The sequence below is a fragment of the Camponotus floridanus genome, unplaced genomic scaffold (genome assembly GCF_003227725.1).
Source record: "Camponotus floridanus strain SB8 unplaced genomic scaffold, Cflo_v7.5 scaffold422, whole genome shotgun sequence".
Taxonomy (NCBI): domain Eukaryota; kingdom Metazoa; phylum Arthropoda; class Insecta; order Hymenoptera; family Formicidae; genus Camponotus; species Camponotus floridanus.
In genome coordinates this window covers 31473-51583 of record NW_020229573.1, presented here as the reverse complement: position 1 = coordinate 51583, position 20111 = coordinate 31473, and the positions used below count along the sequence as shown (strand labels likewise).

Genomic DNA, 20111 nt, shown 5'->3' with positions numbered 1-20111 from the left:
GTTTTATCTTTGTCATTTATTAAAAGATGAACAAAGATAGAACTCTCTTATAGCGTTAAAAGCATGGACATAATATACATGAATCCTGCATGTCTTTTGTTTTGCCATTTAATAAATTGTAGCCAATATCTAGAAAAAGAACGAAAATAGAGGGGCTCGTTTCCTCTCTCTCTCTCTCTTTCTTTTGTTTTTTTTTGTAATTGGTCTGTACAGAAAGAGACAAAGAATAGAGGGATCAGATTACATATGTTTTGTCTTTCTATAATGTTGCCTTCACTTTTTTGGCCATATGCGGGGTCCATATATATTACGTCCATGGTTAAAAGCTTAAAGTGATATCTGAATGCGTCCTAAAATTTCTGTATTGCTTCTTCACACAGGACACAATGTATTACGCACGGTAAAATGTGACGAATAGATTATAGATTAAGTTATCAATTATTTTCCTCTCTTATATGAAAACTTTAAACAAGTTTATATTTATGAGCTGGTTAATATAAAATATTTTTAAGTTGTTTTTGGCTAAAACATTGTCCTTTGCCGTGCGTAACACATCACATTTGTATACAGAAGTCATGTTTCACTAAAAAATTTGGATTTTAATCTTATAAATTTTATTATATATAGGCCTATATAGTTTGTACCGATTATTTATTACTCGTATCAAGTAGCACTTGAATTAAATAGCCAATAATATCTATGTAATATATATATAATTTTCATATGCTTTCACGTTGTCTCTTACGATATTGTTTATATCTCTACGTGTTGTAGTGTCACATTATTGACTGTCAAAGAGAAAATTTTATAAATTTTCTATATTATAACTAAACGTGTAATGTTTATGTGTTTTTATTAAATTAGCATTAATAAGAATCATTTCGACTAAATTAACTTAATTGCTTATTGACTTACAAAATGCTTAAACATTAAAAACGACAAAGTTGTAAATTTTGTATCATATTATATATTTACGGAATACATTTAACATTACAACATTTAATATTTGTAAACATAGTAAAGTCTACATATTGAAGAAAAGTTATCGCAACGTAATATAATTGATCTTTTAAAAGTAATATGCTCTTTATTGTCTCTCTAATATATATTTTTTCTGTTAACATATTTTGAGTTACGTTTACATGCGATAATTAATCAGACATTATTATACTTAATTAAAAATGATGTAGGGTACTTTCAGATTCACGCATGATGCACACGAAGTGACAGAAAATGTATAGTTCATGTCACGCATATTATACATTTTCTGTCACTTTATGCGTATCATGCGCGAATCGGAAAGTACCCGTTTTATTTGCAGTCTCTCTCTCTCTCTCTCTCTCTCTCTCTCTCTCTCTCTCTTCTCAAATAAAAAAAGAAACAAAATGATTATATAATATCAGCTTATCCACTCCAGATTGAGATTAAAAATAAACAATCTCATTTTCGATAAATTATATATTATGTGTGCATATACATATCTGTATATATGCGCATACATATATATATAGCTCTAAAACATATCGTTTTACATGATAGTAATTTGAGACACTAGAAACTTTGAATATATCTAGCGTCAAGAGAGAATAATACGTTTGCAGCTCTGTGCACTACTGCACGGCCCGGGTAATTAATCTCTTCTGTTAAGCGAAAGTAACATATCTGTAGACATAAAGAAATAGATTGAGCAAACTATTTCGCTTAACAGAAGAGATTAATTACCCGGGCCGTGCAGTAGTGCACAGAGCTGCAAACGTAATATTCTCTCTTGACGCTAGATATATTCAAAGTTTCTACCCAGAAAACATTTTGCGCGTAAATATCTAGCAAGTCGCGCACAAATATGGTTCATATCGCGCAAGCAAAACCCTATCCCAGTGCGTCGTCATAGCGGTAGTAAAACGCTAGCACATTTTGCGCGTGAACTCAATAAGCGATATGTACGCAAAACGCTAGCACACTTTGCGCGCGATCTCAATAAGCGATATGCACGCAAAACGCTAGCACATTTTGCGCGTGAACTCAATAAGCGATATGTACGCAAAACGCTAGCACACTTTGCGCGCGATCTCAATAAGCGATATGTACGCAAAACGCTAGCACATTTTGCGCGCAATCTCAGTAACCGATATGTACGCCTGTTGCTTGCATATGATGCTGCAAAGTTTGCGCGATTTGAGAGTCATATGCACATGCGAGTTGAAAGCGATATGTAGAGACGGCGTCATTATATAATATGTCTTCCTATTTTATATAGTATACGTTACGTTTATACGTAACCTGTAATATGTTACGATAAACGTAATGTATACTATATAAAATAGGAAGACATATTATATAATGACGCCGTCTCTACATATCGCTTTCAACTCGCATGTGCATATGACTCTCAAATCGCGCAAACTTTGCAGCTTCAAATAAAATTAGATATACTCTGAAATTACTATATAAATTTTAATATTATATATAGAAACGTTATATATCATATATTTGTTTATATTGTATAAAAATATAATGTCTCTGTAAAAAAAGTAATATGTAAACAATTGAAGACTATCATATATACCACGTTATAATTATATAATATAATTATTTTAAATAAATAATAATATAGGCTCTACTGTGTATCACACAAATTTTGAATTTAAAAAGCCAAATAAGAGCCGAACGCGAATGGTGATGCGTAAAGTTTCATAGAAAATTATTTTTCTGCGAAACTAAATTACTGTGCACAAGGCACAATTTTTCTTGGTACATCACCAAGACGATTTAAATAATCTCAAAACTGAGATTATTTAAATCGTCTTGGTGATGTACCAAGAAAAATTGTGCCTTGTGCACAGTAATTTAGTTTCGCAGAAAAATAATTTTCTATGAAACTTTACGCATCACCATCCGCGTTCGGCTCTTATTTGGCCTTTTAAATTCAAAAATTTGTGTAATTATTTTAAATATATATGTACAAATTATAACACATACAATTTCAGTCATGCAATATTGTATATAATTATATCATTGACTACATTTACACGGCACCTTTAATCGGGTTTAGTAAGAACCGTAGTTATAATTACTAACGTAAAATGTATAAACGTTAGGTTAGTCCGGTGTTATAACTCCAGTTGTTCTTACTCTACACCTGTTGACGAAGAAGTGTAGAATTATAAATCCGGTTTTAAAGAAACGTGTAAACACTTCAAGTTGTTACGCTCGTATTGCCAACTAAATAAATTTCTATTATTTTCGCCATATTTCTTTGTTTGACAGAAGTCCGTTCGGTTATAACATCTGTGATTAAATTAAAATCTTTGCGTGTAAACGGATATCACTTTTCAGAAGTTACAACTACGGTTCCTATTAAACTGCATTAACGGTTGTTATGTAAACGTAGTCATTACCTACATTATAATCATTTTTAACAATTTACCACTTTTCACAATGGCATACATACAATAAGCAAATACATGTATACGTTTTTACATAATATTAAATTTTATATAGCAATTTAAGAATATATTTTATTATATAAACGGATCTATCGTATGGATAGAAAAGGGATTCCGCAAAGAAAAAAAAGCATTCTTTATAAAATAAAACAAAAAACTATATATATACTTAATTAAAAATAAGTAGGAACATATATGTATATATAAATTCTAGCGTTTTATTAATCAAGCGACGCGGGAGCGTCGCGACGCCAAGTACATATAATTTTTTTTACAATATGCATGAATTCACTTTTCTTTTTACAATTGCATGAATTCACTTTTCTTTATAAAACTTTGCGTAAGAGTAATGTGATAATAAAATAAATGTGATAATAAAAAATAAAATAAAATAAAAAAACTCACGTTCTACTAACTCTATTCATTGCTTTTTTTTATCACAATATGAAGTTTATAGTAGATAAAATAAGATTTTTTCCAACATTTAAACTTTAAACGAAAATCTTCAACTTATAATAAAAATTTACTTGACGGAGATCTTCTTCGCTATTCGTCTTATTTTAATTTCTTCGATCCATACGCTGTTGATGTCGGTATCGTTGTTTAGCTGAGCGTAATGCTTCCGATACATAATATTTAAACTCAGCCGTTGTTAATTTTGAATGTACGGAAGTAGCATCTAAAATAATAATATTTATTTTAAATAACTAACAGATATTTAAAGTAATTATCTATGATTTAATTACAATTTATTATAGATTTTTTTTATACAAAATTTATTTTGAAATATACATTTATATATAGAGCATCTCGAAATTCAACTACAATAAGTTTATAATATCAACATTCTCTTGAAAAATTAAGCAATAAAAGTATATATGCATATGTATATATTTGCGGTTATTTAGTGTAAGAAATAATTTTTATGATGTAAGAATTTGAAGTCAGAATTTTTTTTAAAGTAAGAATTTAAAGTCAATTACAGGCTATACATTTAGAAAGTTGCTTATCCGTGAATCACATATATGCGATACCAATATTATTGCATATGCAATTCACGAATAAGCGATCGTATAAATATGATCTACAAGGGGTCAAATTTAAGACCTTATATCTAAATAATCATTATATTAAAAATTCTAAATAATTTTATTACTTCATTTTTCGAGATCTTTACTGTAATAATCTTATTTTTTATGCTTGAATTAAGATAATTTTATACGAGTATTATTGCAAATTTATTGTCGTTGAATATACAGGGTGTTTCATAAAGATTGTGCCAACGTTCGTGAGCAAGTAGAGCATAATAAACTGAACAGAAAAGTCCTTTTTTTTTACTTTGCAATTTTCGCATATTTATTAAAATATTAATTAAGATAAATTGGCAAATAAATGCGCGTTTCGCGCAATTAGACTATAAGATGCATGTTCGAGTCGTGTCGGACGGTTTTACCGCTCGCTGCTCGCGTGTACCCCGCATCTCGTCGCACGGCCAAATTTTTCGTTGCCGTGCGACGAGATGCGACACACGCCACTGGCACACGCCCCGAGCATACATCCTACGGTCTAGCCGCACAAAACGCACTTATTTGCCAATATTTTTAAATTAATATCTCAATAAATATTGTGAAAATTGCAGAGTGGTAAAGGACTTTTCTGTTCAGTTTATTGTGTCCTATTTGCTCACGAACGTTGGCACAATCTTTATGAAACACCCTGTATATAAAATATAATTTTGTCGTAGACATACCATATAAAGCATCAATTATTCGTTGATTCGATAACTTTTCCATTGTAGAGCGGTTATTATTATCTTTGCCTGTCCATGTAAATGATAAGGCTACATTTGTAATAAAAATCTCTTTAAACGCCAAATGTATTATTTCTTTTGGATTTCGTCCTCCAATGGATGTAAGGTATTCCACCTATTATAGAGAATATGCATTAACATAATGAAATATTGATTCATTAAAAAAGATAAAGTCACACACACACACAAAATTATTACCATTTCGGTATATATTGTGTCGTCTGACTGATTAAACTCTAATACTGCTTCAACAGTGTGAAACGGGATTATTTTTGGTTTCACAGGTCTTCTATTTATTTTTTCTCTATGTAAGCATTGATTTTTCGTTCTGTTAACAGAAAAATTATAAACAAAGTGTTAAATATTCGATGATTTTCTAATAAAAAATGTTTCTAAAATTCCTTACATTTTAAATAACAAGAGAAAAATCATTTTATATGGAAAAAACACTCAATTTGAGTGTTATTTCGAACACTCTGAGTAATATAATGCTCTATTTGAGCGTTACTCTCAAATAAGTTATATTATTGTAACATTGTTGTAACAATGTATAACATATTTGAGAGTAACGCTCAATTCAATGCTCAAATAGAGCATTATATTACTCATTGTCAGTGTTCGAAATAACACTCTCAAATTGAATGTTTTTTCCATAAGAGGTATTAAGTAAACCTTGAAATTTATTAATGACAGATGATTTCTATGTCTTATATAAAAATCTCAAAAAATAAGTTAAAAATTATATTATAGAGACTAGGAATTACTGGTAAAGATAGAGAAAAAATTTCATAAACACAAGTCTATTATTAACATGCAAAAAAGACAGATAAGTTATTTGAAAATTGCAAAAAAATTGTTTCATTACCTGAATTCTGTCATTACGTTTCTCACACATTCCATCACTTGCATTTTAATTTCATTTATAATATTAGTATTTTCCTGCGGAGTATTTTGATGATACGTTATGGTGGGATTAGGATGTTCGTGATTAGAAGTAAGTGTATTAGGTTGTGTATTATAAGTAACATTATTATGAAGTACTGGAGCTGACAGTAAAGTCAATGATGGAGTCTCGGAATCACGTGACAATGAAGATGAACAAGATTGAGGTGAAGGTGATGTATAAGATTCAGGACTTATTACTGAAGACGATTCAATTGTATTTTCAAGATGTCCCATTTTCTGATTATGTGTTGATTCTCTATTATGATGTGGTGTATAATAAACCATATTATTTGTCATCGAAATTGTTGGTGGAATATGAGATGCTGATGATACTGGCAAATATTCGTATGATGAGAGATGTTTAGTCGCATTTTGACAAGGTATTTCTATATTTTCGATAGGGCACTCTGTGTGTGTATTATTATTCATTTCATAATCGTATTTTTTATTACGTATTTGTTCAGTATCATTCATTGAAGTTAATGGAAAAGAAGTCTGGGATTCTGATAATGTTTGAGAATTTGCAAATGTTGGATGGTTAATTGTTGAAGAACATGAAGGCTTAGATATCGTACAAAATGAAGATTGAGATACGATAGGTGAATTTGTTACAGACGTTGCTGGAAATTGATTATGAGATATCGGAGTTGTATTGGCAAAAGGCTGAGAATTTAATGCCAATTGAGATGCAATGATTGGTTGAGAACCATGTACACATGAATCATCTATACGTGACGGCAAGTGAAGTGATTTGTCATTCTGAGATGCAGAATAACATTTGGATGCACTGTTAATTGCTTTCTGTTTAGCCAATTCTTCATTCTCATATTGTGATAAATTCTTTCGAATATCTCTGATCTCATCGGTAACAGAAGTCTTGTTTTGCTCTTTATATCGTTTAGCTGATTCCCCTTCATTATCAGAAGATTCAGTAGTTTCATAACGCAAAGGTTTTTTTATATTTTCCCTCTTAGGTCGTCTGTTCATATTGACTTTATATCTGCAAAATTTAAATACTTAATTGTTACATAAACTTTTTGGCAAGAATAATTTTATCATATATAAAGTAGCAATAAAAACATGATTATATGTAGTAATTTATGAAAAAGATAATGCACAATATTAACACTCAAGAAATATAAGCTATGATATCGCAATGATGATGAAATATTTTTATGTAAAGAGATGAGTTTATATACAGGGTGTTTCATAAACATTGTGCCAACGTTCGTGAGCAGGTAGGACATAATAAACTGAACAGAAAAGTTTTTTTTCATTTTGCAATTTTCACAATATTTATTGATATTAATTTAAAAAGATTGGCAAATAAGCGCGCGCATTTAGCGCTGCTAGACTGTAGGATATATACACAGGGCGTGCCAGCGGCGTGTGTTGCATCTCGTCGCACGGCAACGAAAAATTTGGACGTGCGGCGAGATGCGGGGTACAACACGAGCAGGGAGCAGTAAAAGCGTTGCCGTGCGACACACGCTGTGACACACCTCGAGCATGCATCTTATAGTCTAGCTGCGCGAAACGCGCGGTTATTTGCCAATCTTTCTTAATTAATATCTAAATAAATATTGCGAAAATTGCAAAGTGGTAAAGAACTTTCCTGTTCAGTTTATTATGCCCTACCTGCTCATGAATGTTGGCACAATGTTATGAAACACCCTGTATAAATTTATATACAAGATGTTCGGCAATGACCGCATAATCTCTCGTGGACTGATAGAGAAAGTCAAACCGAGTAGAAAAGTCCTTTAGCATTTTGTAATTTTTGCAATAATTATTGAGAAATTAATTAAAAAAGATTTGACATATTTTGACATAAAATACAAAATATCTCGTAAAGTATTTAATTTTCAATAATCTTACCGTAATACTTTTATGCACAGAATAGTGAGACAAATCAATTGGCGCAAAGAAAACGCATAGTTGTCTTGAAAAAAAATATATGACACTGCATGTTGCAAATTGCATACAATTTTTTAAAGACAACTAGAGGCGTTTTCTTTGCATCAATTGATTTATCTCACTATTTTGTGCATAAAAGTATTAAGGTAAGATTACTGAAAACTAAATATTTTACGTGATATTTTGTATTTTATGTCAAAATATGTCAAAATCGCAAAATGGTACAGTACTTTTCTACTTAGTAACCCGCTCTACCTGTACACGAGAGGTTTTTTACCTATTATGAGATCCCTGTATAAATCTATATTGTTATCCAAAATATAATATATACATGTAAAATAATAAAATGATCTATGTTCAAATCATGAAAGTATTTAACACTTCCTCCCAGTCCTATTTGACGCATGTATAATATTTTGAATACAGATGTTTTATGTTTGTTTAGTTTCATCAAACTTTAAGAAATACAAAATACATGGAATAATTGAAACAAATATATTTATAAACAAATTTAGAATGACAGTTTCATAAGATCAAAGTTACAAATGTAAATAATCGAGGCAAAAAAAAATGAGCCAAACGCGGATGGTAGTGCATTGAGCTTTGTAGAAAATTAATTTTTCTACGAAGCTAAATGCTGTGCACAAGGCACAAATTTTCTTGGTACATTACCAAGCATATAATTTAAATGTTCTCCACTCGAAATGCAATTTAAATATTTTTACTATTACCAGTATTAAACATATTATGTCCTTACTTGTTTGTAATTGATTATGTCTCAATTTAATTTTTGCCGGTAAGTGGATGATGTTTCAGGAAATTCTAAATCCCAAAAACCTGTACAAAAATTTCACGTTTTATCATATATATGTATTATGTATAATATATGTATTATGTATAACATATGGAAATACACAACACTTATGGTGTACCTTCTGGTGTATTTGGTCTTTCGTATCTATGTCGGTGACGCGAGACTTGATTTTTCCGTTTCTTTAACTCTTCTCCCATCAACGACAAATTCTTATAATACTGAAAATAAAACAATATTAGAAATTAATTCTTTTTTTGTAAAAAAATGTGCTTTATGCAATTATATGTATATTATTTGTTAATCTATTACCTGTTTGCATTCCCAGCAATCCCAGCCATCTATTTTTGCTTTATCACCTTTGCGTCGCATATTAAGTTGCTCTGGGATGTTTTTCTTTCTTCTTTTCCTGCAAATAATTTTTTATGTATCAGATGGGCAAAGAAAATTACATTAACTTGTATTAAAAAATATTTACCTGTCTTTCTTCAGTAATATTTCCACAGGTAGTCTATTCTCCGTATCACATAAATTGATGTCATTCCTCTTTAATTTCTCTTTTAAACGTCTAGCTCTATTACATCTACTCTCTGTAGGACTGAGCTCTATTACATCACCCTCGACAGTTTCATTGGTGCTTGAAGTATTACTTTTCGAAGTAACAAATACTTTTTCTAGAGGAATATCACTTATGGAATTTTCTTCTGTTTTTGGCAATATGCTAGCTGGTTTATTTGGCAATAATATCTTCTTTTCGTTGTGCTTTGCTAGTTGAAACACAAGTCGAGATTGCTTCATCAGATTCTTGCCATATGTTCTAGGATATCCACGGAATAATATTGATGGACTTCTTGGTGGACTGGTAATTTTCTTGTCAGAATCGATGAAACTCGTATTCAATGTATCTAATCCCAAAAAAGGTCTATCAATTTCTACAGAAATACGTTTTTGTATCATTGTTCTTCTTTTTCATGCGCTTTTGCATAGTAAGTTATTGATTCGTCATTGATGAGCTAATAAAAAATACATTGTAAAAATAAGAGTAAAGAATTGTAACTTATAGTAACGTATGAGTGCAGTGTGAGTAGCAACAAAATGTAAAGATACAATTTTGCTTACCTTTTTACATTCATTACCCACGGGCACATTCACTTCACTGTCAGTTAATTTTAATGTCAAAAGTCTGACTCAAACTTATGAATGTTATGTATATCAAGCACGGAAATACTGTGAATCCTGCACTGTACGTATATGGTATACAGCGAAGTTATATATTAGGTATATATTAGTGGGATTATCTGTTAGGAAGCAGTTTCGAACATGTTTATTAAACAATTTTAACTCTAAATGACTTCAATAACACGCTCTTAAGCTATGGACCTCGAGTCATTGGACACCCTGTACATAAAATTAACAATTTTTACAGTAACAAATATTATGTTGTTATATTCCTATTTTGCAATAAAATGTAAAAAGAAAAATATTTTTTATGTAATTTTTACTGTAAACGTACCATGTATAATAAATAAATCCCCACACATTAAAAAGCATATTCATAATTAAAAAATTTTTAAATTCTAAAGAGGACCGCTCCCTCATGTGAATAATAAAGATGTATGAAATATGTACAAAAAAGAACAAAAATAATCTTTTCCATAAATCAAAAGTAAAAATAGCGTAAAAACAAAACATTAAATAATTGAAAAATCTATTATTAAAAATTTATAGCAGCTACTACAAACTTATATATGTCAGTGCCTTCATTATTGCTACTATTATCACTTTTATCGGTTTCAAAAAATGGCATTCTGTAACATTTTGTTACAACATTTGTTAAAGGTACAATTTCATTATTAAGTAATTCTGAACATAAAAAAAATTCAACTTTATCAGATAAAATGCCAACATCATAAAAATGTTTAACGTATTTAAATTTTTTTACAATAAAATAATATTGTTCATCCGCTATAAGAATATTTTGAATCAAACAAATTGATGAACATTTCAAAAGACAACAGTTATTGTTAAGACGAAGACTAAAAATCATGTTATTGTATTCTAATTTTCTATATTGCTTACAAAGAAGAAATATTTCATTTTGAATTAATGGACCAGATTCATGTGATTGTGATACTCGAATGTGATTATTCATTGTCAACTTTTCATAGTGTATTGATTGTCCATGATATTCACTCATTCTTCGAATAAACTGCTGCAAAGGAAGATGTGGCTTTCTGATATATTTTCTGATAAATGGAATTTTATTCTCAAATGGAAAAGTAGAAATGGTGTCTAAGGGTCCGAATCTTTTGACATCTTCTGTTAAATGTAACAAGCCATGAATGTTGTAAGATATAAAATCTTTGCCGTAAATATTCTCAGATAATAAAACAAATTTTTTTAATGCAATATCAGAGAAATGCAATAATTTTTGTGAATATGTTGAAGATATTAATATACGTATTGATGTATGAAGCAACAAGAAATGCAAATAAACATCTTCTTGCAATATTCCACTTACAAGGAAAGGGTCGGAAGTGTCCCCCTCCGATTTTAATGAGCTTTGAATATGTTGTAGTCTAGATCAAAATAGGAGACACGTATTTTTTTATAAGTGCTGAGTCGGCCGTTAAGGGGGTGAAACACCTTCTTGAAAAAAATCGATTTTTTCATTTCTCAGCGGATACCGTCGAAGCGATAAGAGATATAAACAAAAGTTTCAAATAAAAGTTTTATGGTCTTTAATGTACTTCAAAATCATGTAATCAGATTTGTCGAAAATGTCATATTTTTCGAAATCCCCCCCCCTCCCTTTTAATGTTTGAAAATTTTTAAATTTGTCTCATAACAAAACTTATAGCTCATTTAACGACAAATTCAATCATATATAATAAAGTTGTATTCCGAAGTCATTATATATATGTATATGGAAATATTACATAAAATACCGTACATAATTATTGCATACAAGAATAACAAATATTCATGGTTGATATCGGTTACAAAGATGATGATCATGAAAGAAATGATTTATACAAAGGGATTTTTTACACCATGCGCAAGAAATTACAGCAATTTCACCGCAAATATCACATGTTGGTTTTAAATTAGTTTTGAAACAAAAATCTACTGGTGTATCAAATTCTTCTGGTTTCTTTTCTAAATAACCACTTTTATACCATGCATATTTGAATAAATTTTTAAACCTTGGTGATGAAAATTGATTATGTGTTAATGATTGTAATTTTAAAATATTATTTCTTGAATGAAGCTTGACGTCAAGATCTAAAAGCATGATGGTATCTGAAAAATGTCTAACAAAATTTTTCCATAAACGAAAACCGAATACATCTAAAGGTTGTATTTTTCCCGTTGCTCCAGCTGGTATAGTTAACAAATTAATATTGTCTATAAAATCTGGTTTGTTTCTTTGAATTATATCAGGACAATGACCAGTCCAAGAATCTAATAATAACACTGATTTTGGTCCAACATTTGGAAAAAACACTTCTTTTATCCAGATCTCAAAATGATGCGATGTTAATTTTCCAGATTTTGATGCCATGACAAAGATATTATTATCTTTAAACATTGTTTCTTTTACTATTGGACCAAATGTTCCAGTAGGTTCTTTTAAAACAATAAACAGAGGCGATAATAATCTACCATCAGCTGAAACAATAGGTTGTATAGTATAACTATGTGTAGTTGCTGATATGGATTGTACTATGCGCTCTACTTTTTTAATACCAATAGGTGATAGTGAACGACCGGAATGAAATTCTAATTGAAATCCACTTTGGTCCGAATTATATACATTTTCAATTCCATATTGTATAATAGAAGATTTAACATTTTCGATAAATGACTTGCTTCGTGCTTCTAAATCTTTGTCTGACGCTAAATTTTTTTTTGTTATAAATTTTGTAATTTTTCTAGATACGATATTATGTGCAAGCTTAAACCTTTTTACCCATGATAATGATGCTGTAAACCCAAGTAGATTTACTTCCTTCTGTGCGCGAAGAGCCCATCGAGCAATATCAATGTCATGAATAATTATTCCCTTTTCAATACCTTCATGGAATTTATTTAACGTATATGTTGAAATTTCTTTCAGTTTATCAAATCTGTTGCCACCTTGATTTACTTGCTGCTCCCATCTTCTTAATTGACGTAATGACGTGACTTTCCGAAATCTATTTCTTATAGATGCAAGAGTTCTTGACTTTTTTGTTCCACTTCTCCATAACTCTACTGCATTTCTTTTATATTCTATTGGTACAGAATCCGCAACACATTCAATTTCTTTTACAAAATATGTGTCTTCTTCTCTTTCTTCATCAATTACAGGTTCTACTTCAGGTATATCAAATTCGTTTTGAAAATCTAATGATGATTCTTCATAAACTTCAAACGCTTCTTCATACATTGATCGAAGCATATTTTCCATCATGTCTTTTGTTTCATTTTCATCTGTTGTAACAGGACTTTCTGGGAATTCCCCAGTCATATACAGTGCAGTGTATAGCAATACTGCTACATTTCTTGGATTAAACATTATCTAAAAAAATTATTAACATTATGTATATTTGTTTTATACATATTAGCAAAAAAATACTTATTAGCAACAAAAATATTTTATTATTTAATGCGTATTAATAATTTGTTACGTTTTCCGAGTTTCATGAAAAATAGAACAGTTTTATCACATAACTTAAATAAAGTAATAAAATATTAATTATAATTTAAATACATTAAAACAAAACAGATAAACCGCAATTTTGAATGAAGTGTAAGTAAAAGCAAAAAACTATAAAAGTTTTAAAAATCGAAAAAGTACATACATACTGTATTGTTGTGTGCGTGGGGCACAATTGTTTTTTCAGGATAACGGCTAGTCTTGTTAATTAACTCGAGCACTTGTTAATTATTTGATAACTGATTTGTGACTGTCCGCCGCTTCTAGGCGGTGGCTTTTAACGCCTCCGGTTCTGAACGATTATCGGAGGAGGATCGCGCGGTGGCATGACCAAATAAAATCATTGGTTATTTCTAAAGTGGCGTGATCAAAATGCAAGCGAAGGAAGTCCGAAGACTTCCTCGCATTTTATTGCAATTCAGCGCTATTTCGAGAGTGATTTCTTCCTCTGTTTGATGACTTGGCCGTGTGATACTGGCTGTATCAGCACTTCGGGCAGCTGACTTTCTTATCGCGACGCATTTTTTCGCTCGCTTTATAAGTTATAATCCTTTTAATTATTTTCTTATATATATAAATATATTTACTATCGCGCTCGCGTATATTCGATAGACGCTTTAATAGTAATATGTGTTCCACTGCACGCAGTTGTTAATAAAATAATATATTGCACCAACTCATTTCGCGAATGCGACATCTGTTTATTCATAGAATTGAATCTATTAACATCGGCATCTGATCAATAATTTTCCTTGTCCGACTAGTTTTATTTTTCATGCATTAAAAACATTACTTTTCCATATAAATTATATGTATATTTATTGTCACATAATATAGACATATATTATAATTATAATTATTATATAATTTATAATTATATTTATAAATATAATTTCTATAATTTATAAAAATATATTCTCATAAATTATTTATTGCTAATTTATGGTTGCCTCTGTGAGTTTGCGAAGAAAAATGACTGTCGCTGTGAATAACGAGCGTCATAAGGCGGATAAAGCGGGCGTATAGTAGTGTATAGGGATATTTTTAATTTATTTCTGAAAAATGTGACTTCGGAATACAACTTTATTATATATGATTGAATTTGTCGTTAAATGAGCTATAAGTTTTGTTATGAGACAAATTTAAAAATTTTCAAACATTAAAAGGGAGGGGGGGGGGATTTCGAAAAATATGACATTTTCGACAAATCTGATTACATGATTTTGAAGTACATTAAAGACCATAAAACTTTTATTTGAAACTTTTGTTTATATCTCTTATCGCTTCGACGGTATCCGCTGAGAAATGAAAAAATCGATTTTTTTCAAGAAGGTGTTTCACCCCCTTAACGGCCGACTCAGCACTTATAAAAAAATACGTGTCTCCTATTTTGATCTAGACTACAACATATTCAAAGCTCATTAAAATCGGAGGGGGACACTTCCGACCCTTTCCTTGTTAGTACAACAGGACTTGTATATAGTAAGAATTGTCGGAATTCTGTGGCTTTATAATCTCTCCAATCTTTCAAAGATCTCTATGGTGCGAAAAAGTATTTACGTATGTTCAAAGATTATTTGTCGTCAAAATTTTTCTTCGTTTGCCTCTTCAAATTCGTGTAATATAATTTTGGATATTTAAATGCGGATCAAATGGCACAAATTCAAATTTAAATGATTTGAAGAAATCGATTTTCGTTCGTATCACAATCTGAAGTCATTCTGAAATTCAAATGCTGACATATGCCATGAATCAAAATTCACATAATTTCATGAAAATCGGTATCCTTTCGAGGCGTGATTACGAATCTTAGATAAATTCTGGAATAATTAAAATCGAAAATAAATTCGAAGTTATGAAATTTTTACTTGGGTACTTCCATTATTGACGAAAAGTAAATGTTAATTTGTATACCGTGATAGCATCATCCAACATTATATCGCACATCGGATTACATGTCTTCTTTGATCAATGGTTCTTGCGCATGTGTGTGTTTTTGTGTTTGTGTTTTGTGTGTGTTGCGTCTGCTGTGCGTCGTTGTTGCCGCGACTCGCTTTGGTAATTATTAAATTCTCTTGCATTTCATGTTACTTCGTATTGTAATAGTTTTATACCATTCTCAGCAAATTTGATTTGATTGCTATTTTTTTCACGTATTTTTACCAACATTGTAAGGAACATTTATCAATAAAAATAATTAAACATCACATGGAGAACACAGTTAATGATTTGTTTATAAAATGTTAAAAATAATTGCATAAAGTTTTTTTTATTTTTATTAGATCACCTGAAGAACAATCATCCTGTTAAAAATAAGTATAATTTGCAAATCAATATAGAAAAAAATACTAAATTAATGACTATTTGCATACTGTCATATTTTTACTACATTTATCCGTAAAAAGTAAACGAAGTTGTGTCTTTTACAGATTTCAGTTATCTGTGTTCTTTTTAAAAATAAAGTATAAGTACATGTTGGATGATTATCACGGTATAACAATTACAACATTTACTTTACGTAATAATCCGAATACCCATAAAATTTCGAATTCGATTATTTTCATTTTTAATTATTCAGAATTTTATCTAAGATTCGTATCACCTGAAACAGAATACCGATTTTATGAAATTATGTGTTTTGCATTTCGTCCTATTGGGTCAGCATTAATTTCAGAATTTGCTTCATTGTGATCAGCGAAAAATACAGTATATTTTTTCAAATCATTTAAATTTTGAATTTTGGCGCATTTGGATCGCTATTTAAATATAAAATTATATTACAGAATTGAAGTGCAAAACAAAAAACAATTTTGACTACATGAAAATAAGAATACGAACAAAACAATACAATATAAAGAATACAAAAAATACAAGAAAATGATTGCAAATTTACTGAAAATATATAGTTATATTTTTCTATCTTAAATTTTATAAGTAACAATATAAAAGAAATATGACATATTTTATAATTTTAATTTATATATACATATATATACTTTCAAAACATATATATATATATATATATGTTTCAGAAACATCGAGCCAACGCTTGTGAGCAGGTAGAGCGAACCAAACTGAGTCAAAAAATCATGTACCATTTTGCAATTTTCGCAATAATTATTGAGAAATTAATTTAAAAAGATTTGACATATTTTGACATAAAATACAAAATATCTCGTAAAGTATTTAGTTTTTAATAATTTTACCGTAATACTTTTTTGCACAGAATAGTAAGACGAATCAATTAGTGCAAAGAAAACGCTTAGTCGTCTCTAAAGAAATTGTATGCAATTTGCAACATGCAGTGTCATACATTTTTTCTTCGAGACAACTATACGTTTTCTTTGCACCAATTGATTTGTCTGACTATTCTATGCATAAGAGTATTACGGTAAAATTATTAAAAACTAAATACTTTACGAGATATTTTGTATTTTATGTCAAAATATGTCAAATCTTTTTAAATTAATTTCTCAATAATTATTGCAAAAATTACAAAATGGTAGAGAATTTTTCTACTCGATTTGACCTTCTCTATCTGCCCATGAGAGATGGGGCGATTATTACCGGACACTTTGTATAATTCTCTTAAGTCATATTAAAGATTCAATACTTTATCTTTCAATATATCATACAAATTTATTTCATATATGTGTAATCATTTGAAATCATAAGAAATTATGACAAAATATAAATTATGTAATAATAATAATTATGATTATAACATATAATAATGCATGTTCTTCGTAACAAAATGTTAAGGCAATTGAAACACCGTATATGAAGCTCACATAAGCATATAATAGATTGCCTGTATTGTGGAAATCGGTTTTCAAAAATGCACATGCCACACATGCATATATCGTTCAAAATATAAATTATAAGGTCATTGAGACGCAAACGTAAGTATTTTTCACCTTAAATACTATTTTCTTTATTTTCTTCATATTTCCAGTATAAAAATAACACAAATAATTTGTATATATTTTTATATTATTTTATTCTACATTAAATCTATACATTACTTTTATATAAATTCCTGTCATTTTTAAATATTTTCTTATACTATAAATTATATGCATAACTAGCAGTTTTTAATTTTTGAATGTTTTATAATTTTGTTAAAAATAGTAATAAATTTAATTGTGTAATTATATAATTTATTAATAATATTTTATATAATTTATTGTAGAATTAAATTCAAAATTCAAAAAAAAAAAAACTAAAACTTTATAAAATTATAAAACATTCTACAATTACAAACAGCTATATACAATTAATAGGAATTATAACAATTATAGGAAAGTTTATAAAAATAACAGGAATTTATATAGAAGTAATGTATAGAATAAATGTAGAATAAAATAAAATAAAAATATATACAAATAATTATAATTTGTTTTATGCTGAAAATATGAGGAAAATAAATAAGATAGTATGCAAGGTAATATATATAATATATAATATATTATTACATATACAATATGACAACTGTCATAAAGATTTTTTTGTATATTTATTTTCTATGCAATAATGTACTTGACAAAAACATGACATCTGTACACAGAGAAAATTTTATATTACATATATTCTATGGTGCCGCACTAACCTGTGACTAACCAAGAAATTATAAGTTTAAGTGCTATGGCGACAAAGTGTCGCCATAGTAAATAAATTTATAATTCCTTGATGGTCCACAGTAGCACGACATCATAGTAATATGTAATATAAAATTTTCTCCGTGTAGGAATATGACATTTGAAGAATTATACTTGTCCCTGTGCTTTATCGAAAAATTATATAAAATATATAAATAATAAAAATGTTTGTACACTTTAAAACACAACATATAATTATAATTATAATCACGACATTAAACATGCAATATTATATTTCTTGCAATAATCCGCAATCGATGTAATCCCTCGAGTGACAGACATCAATTGCTGCAGATATATTTGACAATAAAATAGTTTTTTGCCATGTACATTATTTTTCTAAAAACACTTATACAGAAAAACACACCATCCAAAGTACAACTGCATGATTTTAACTTGTAAATCGTTATACAATTGAAAATAAGGTTAACAGTATATGAATCCAATATTATTAAATACATTTACCTTCAATTAATTATATCACCTTCAATTAATTATATTTACCTTCAATTAATTATATCACCCCAAGCTGGAAATAACAGAATAAATATCTGTAAAAGAAAGTAATAATTAATCCCCGTAATTATAAGACATATTAAAGCTCTCAACAATAATAGAAAAATAATACCGTGATAATATAATAAGAAATTACGAATTGTAAATTAAAATTTGAATACAATAAAAATATCATTGAAATTATATCTTATTTAGAAGGACGCTGTGAAAGTGTGAAGTTATAATAAGGATTTCATATAATAATGTTAAAATATTTAGTATTATCTAAAATGCGCGTACTTACCAGCGAAACAGTATTCAAAACGTGCAGTCTAATGCAGGTGTCACAAATATATAAAATATGTAATAAAACGCGTAATAAAAGTAAATAATTATAACTAATGCACACATGGCACAGCACGAGGCACGAGGCACAATGGCACAAAGCGTTATAGTCAGGTTAGGGTTAAGGGCCTCGCACATGAAATGCATAACAGAACATAAGCGTAGCATAAGACCGTTGGACCAATGAGCATCGAGCATCCAGCAATATGGCTTTATGCTCGAAGCTTATTGGTCCAACGATTTTATGTTATGCTTATGTTCTGTTATGCATTTTATGTGCGAGGCCCTTTAGGCGGAGAGTACGCACTGCCGCGGATGCCATAAATTTTGAAAATTTGTTTCTGCTTACAACAAATAACAAAAATTAATATATTACCTCATATACATGCATAATAAATTTAAATGTTAAATGTTACATTTAGAAAAAAATATGTATATTTTTATTATTGAAATTTATTAATTATTTAAATTTATTATTTATGGTATATGACATAATAAATTAATTTTTCTTATTATAAGTAAAAACAAATTAATTTTCAAAATTTATTATAAAGTTATAGATATATGTAATATATAAATTTATATATATATATATATATATATATATATATATATATAATAAAATTGTATGAAATGTATTTTATTACTTATTAATTTAAATATACAGGGTGTCCCACAACTACCGCCCAATATTTTTATAATATATTCTTGAGATAAAATAGAGTAAAAAACCTTAATACAAAAATATCGAGGCTACAATAGTTTTCGAGTTAAAAGCGATCAAAGATTGCCAATGAGATTGTGTAGAATCGGCGCGCTCAGGCCCGTAACGCGTACTACACGGAAGCGCGTATCGATCGGTCAATGCTGATTGTTACTGTTATTGATTTTTACGGATCAGCAGATATTCATCAATCAATTAATATTAAAATATTACTTATAATAGAAAATTATATTTCTTTTGATGAAATTTTTAATTTTT

The 20111-nt window shown here is 29.1% G+C and overlaps 1 protein-coding gene across 4 annotated transcripts; it reads right to left on the bottom strand.

The window, feature by feature from the left end:
- Nucleotides 1–3642: 3642 nt before the first annotated feature.
- LOC105251751 lies at nt 3643–19228 on the bottom strand. 4 transcript variants are annotated; one of them, XM_011258735.2, is made up of 8 exons: nt 19089–19228; nt 18794–18840; nt 10049–10327; nt 9408–9942; nt 9242–9338; nt 9051–9150; nt 8876–8955; nt 7053–7201 (listed from the first exon to the last, which is right to left on the bottom strand). In XM_011258735.2, the coding sequence occupies exons 4-7, from the start codon at nt 9884–9886 to the stop codon at nt 8897–8899; spliced, it is 735 nt and encodes a 244-aa protein (XP_011257037.1). In that variant the 5' UTR covers nt 9887–9942; nt 10049–10327; nt 18794–18840; nt 19089–19228; the 3' UTR covers nt 7053–7201; nt 8876–8896. The 4 variants fall into 4 exon arrangements, with proteins under 4 accessions (XP_011257036.1, XP_011257037.1, XP_019883263.1 ...); XM_020027704.2 differs by lacking the exons at nt 18794–18840; nt 19089–19228 and adding an exon at nt 10443–10566; XM_011258734.3 differs by lacking the exons at nt 9242–9338; nt 9408–9942; nt 10049–10327; nt 18794–18840; nt 19089–19228 and adding exons at nt 3643–4125; nt 5197–5371; nt 5455–5584 and having other exon boundaries at nt 6122–7201.
- Between the last annotated feature and the right edge of the window lie 883 nt (nt 19229–20111).

Excerpts from the sequence above, each read along its gene's own strand:
- LOC105251751 (XM_011258734.3), bottom strand. The coding sequence starts at position 7,188 with ATGAACAGACGACCTAAGAGGGAAAATATAAAAAAACCTTTGCGTTAT. Across the intron at positions 5,585-6,121 it reads AACGTAATGACAGAATTCAG|AACGAAAAATCAATGCTTAC; the intron begins GTAATGAAACAA and ends TTCTGTTAACAG. Across the intron at positions 5,372-5,454 it reads ACACAATATATACCGAAATG|GTGGAATACCTTACATCCAT; the intron begins GTAATAATTTTG and ends TCTCTATAATAG.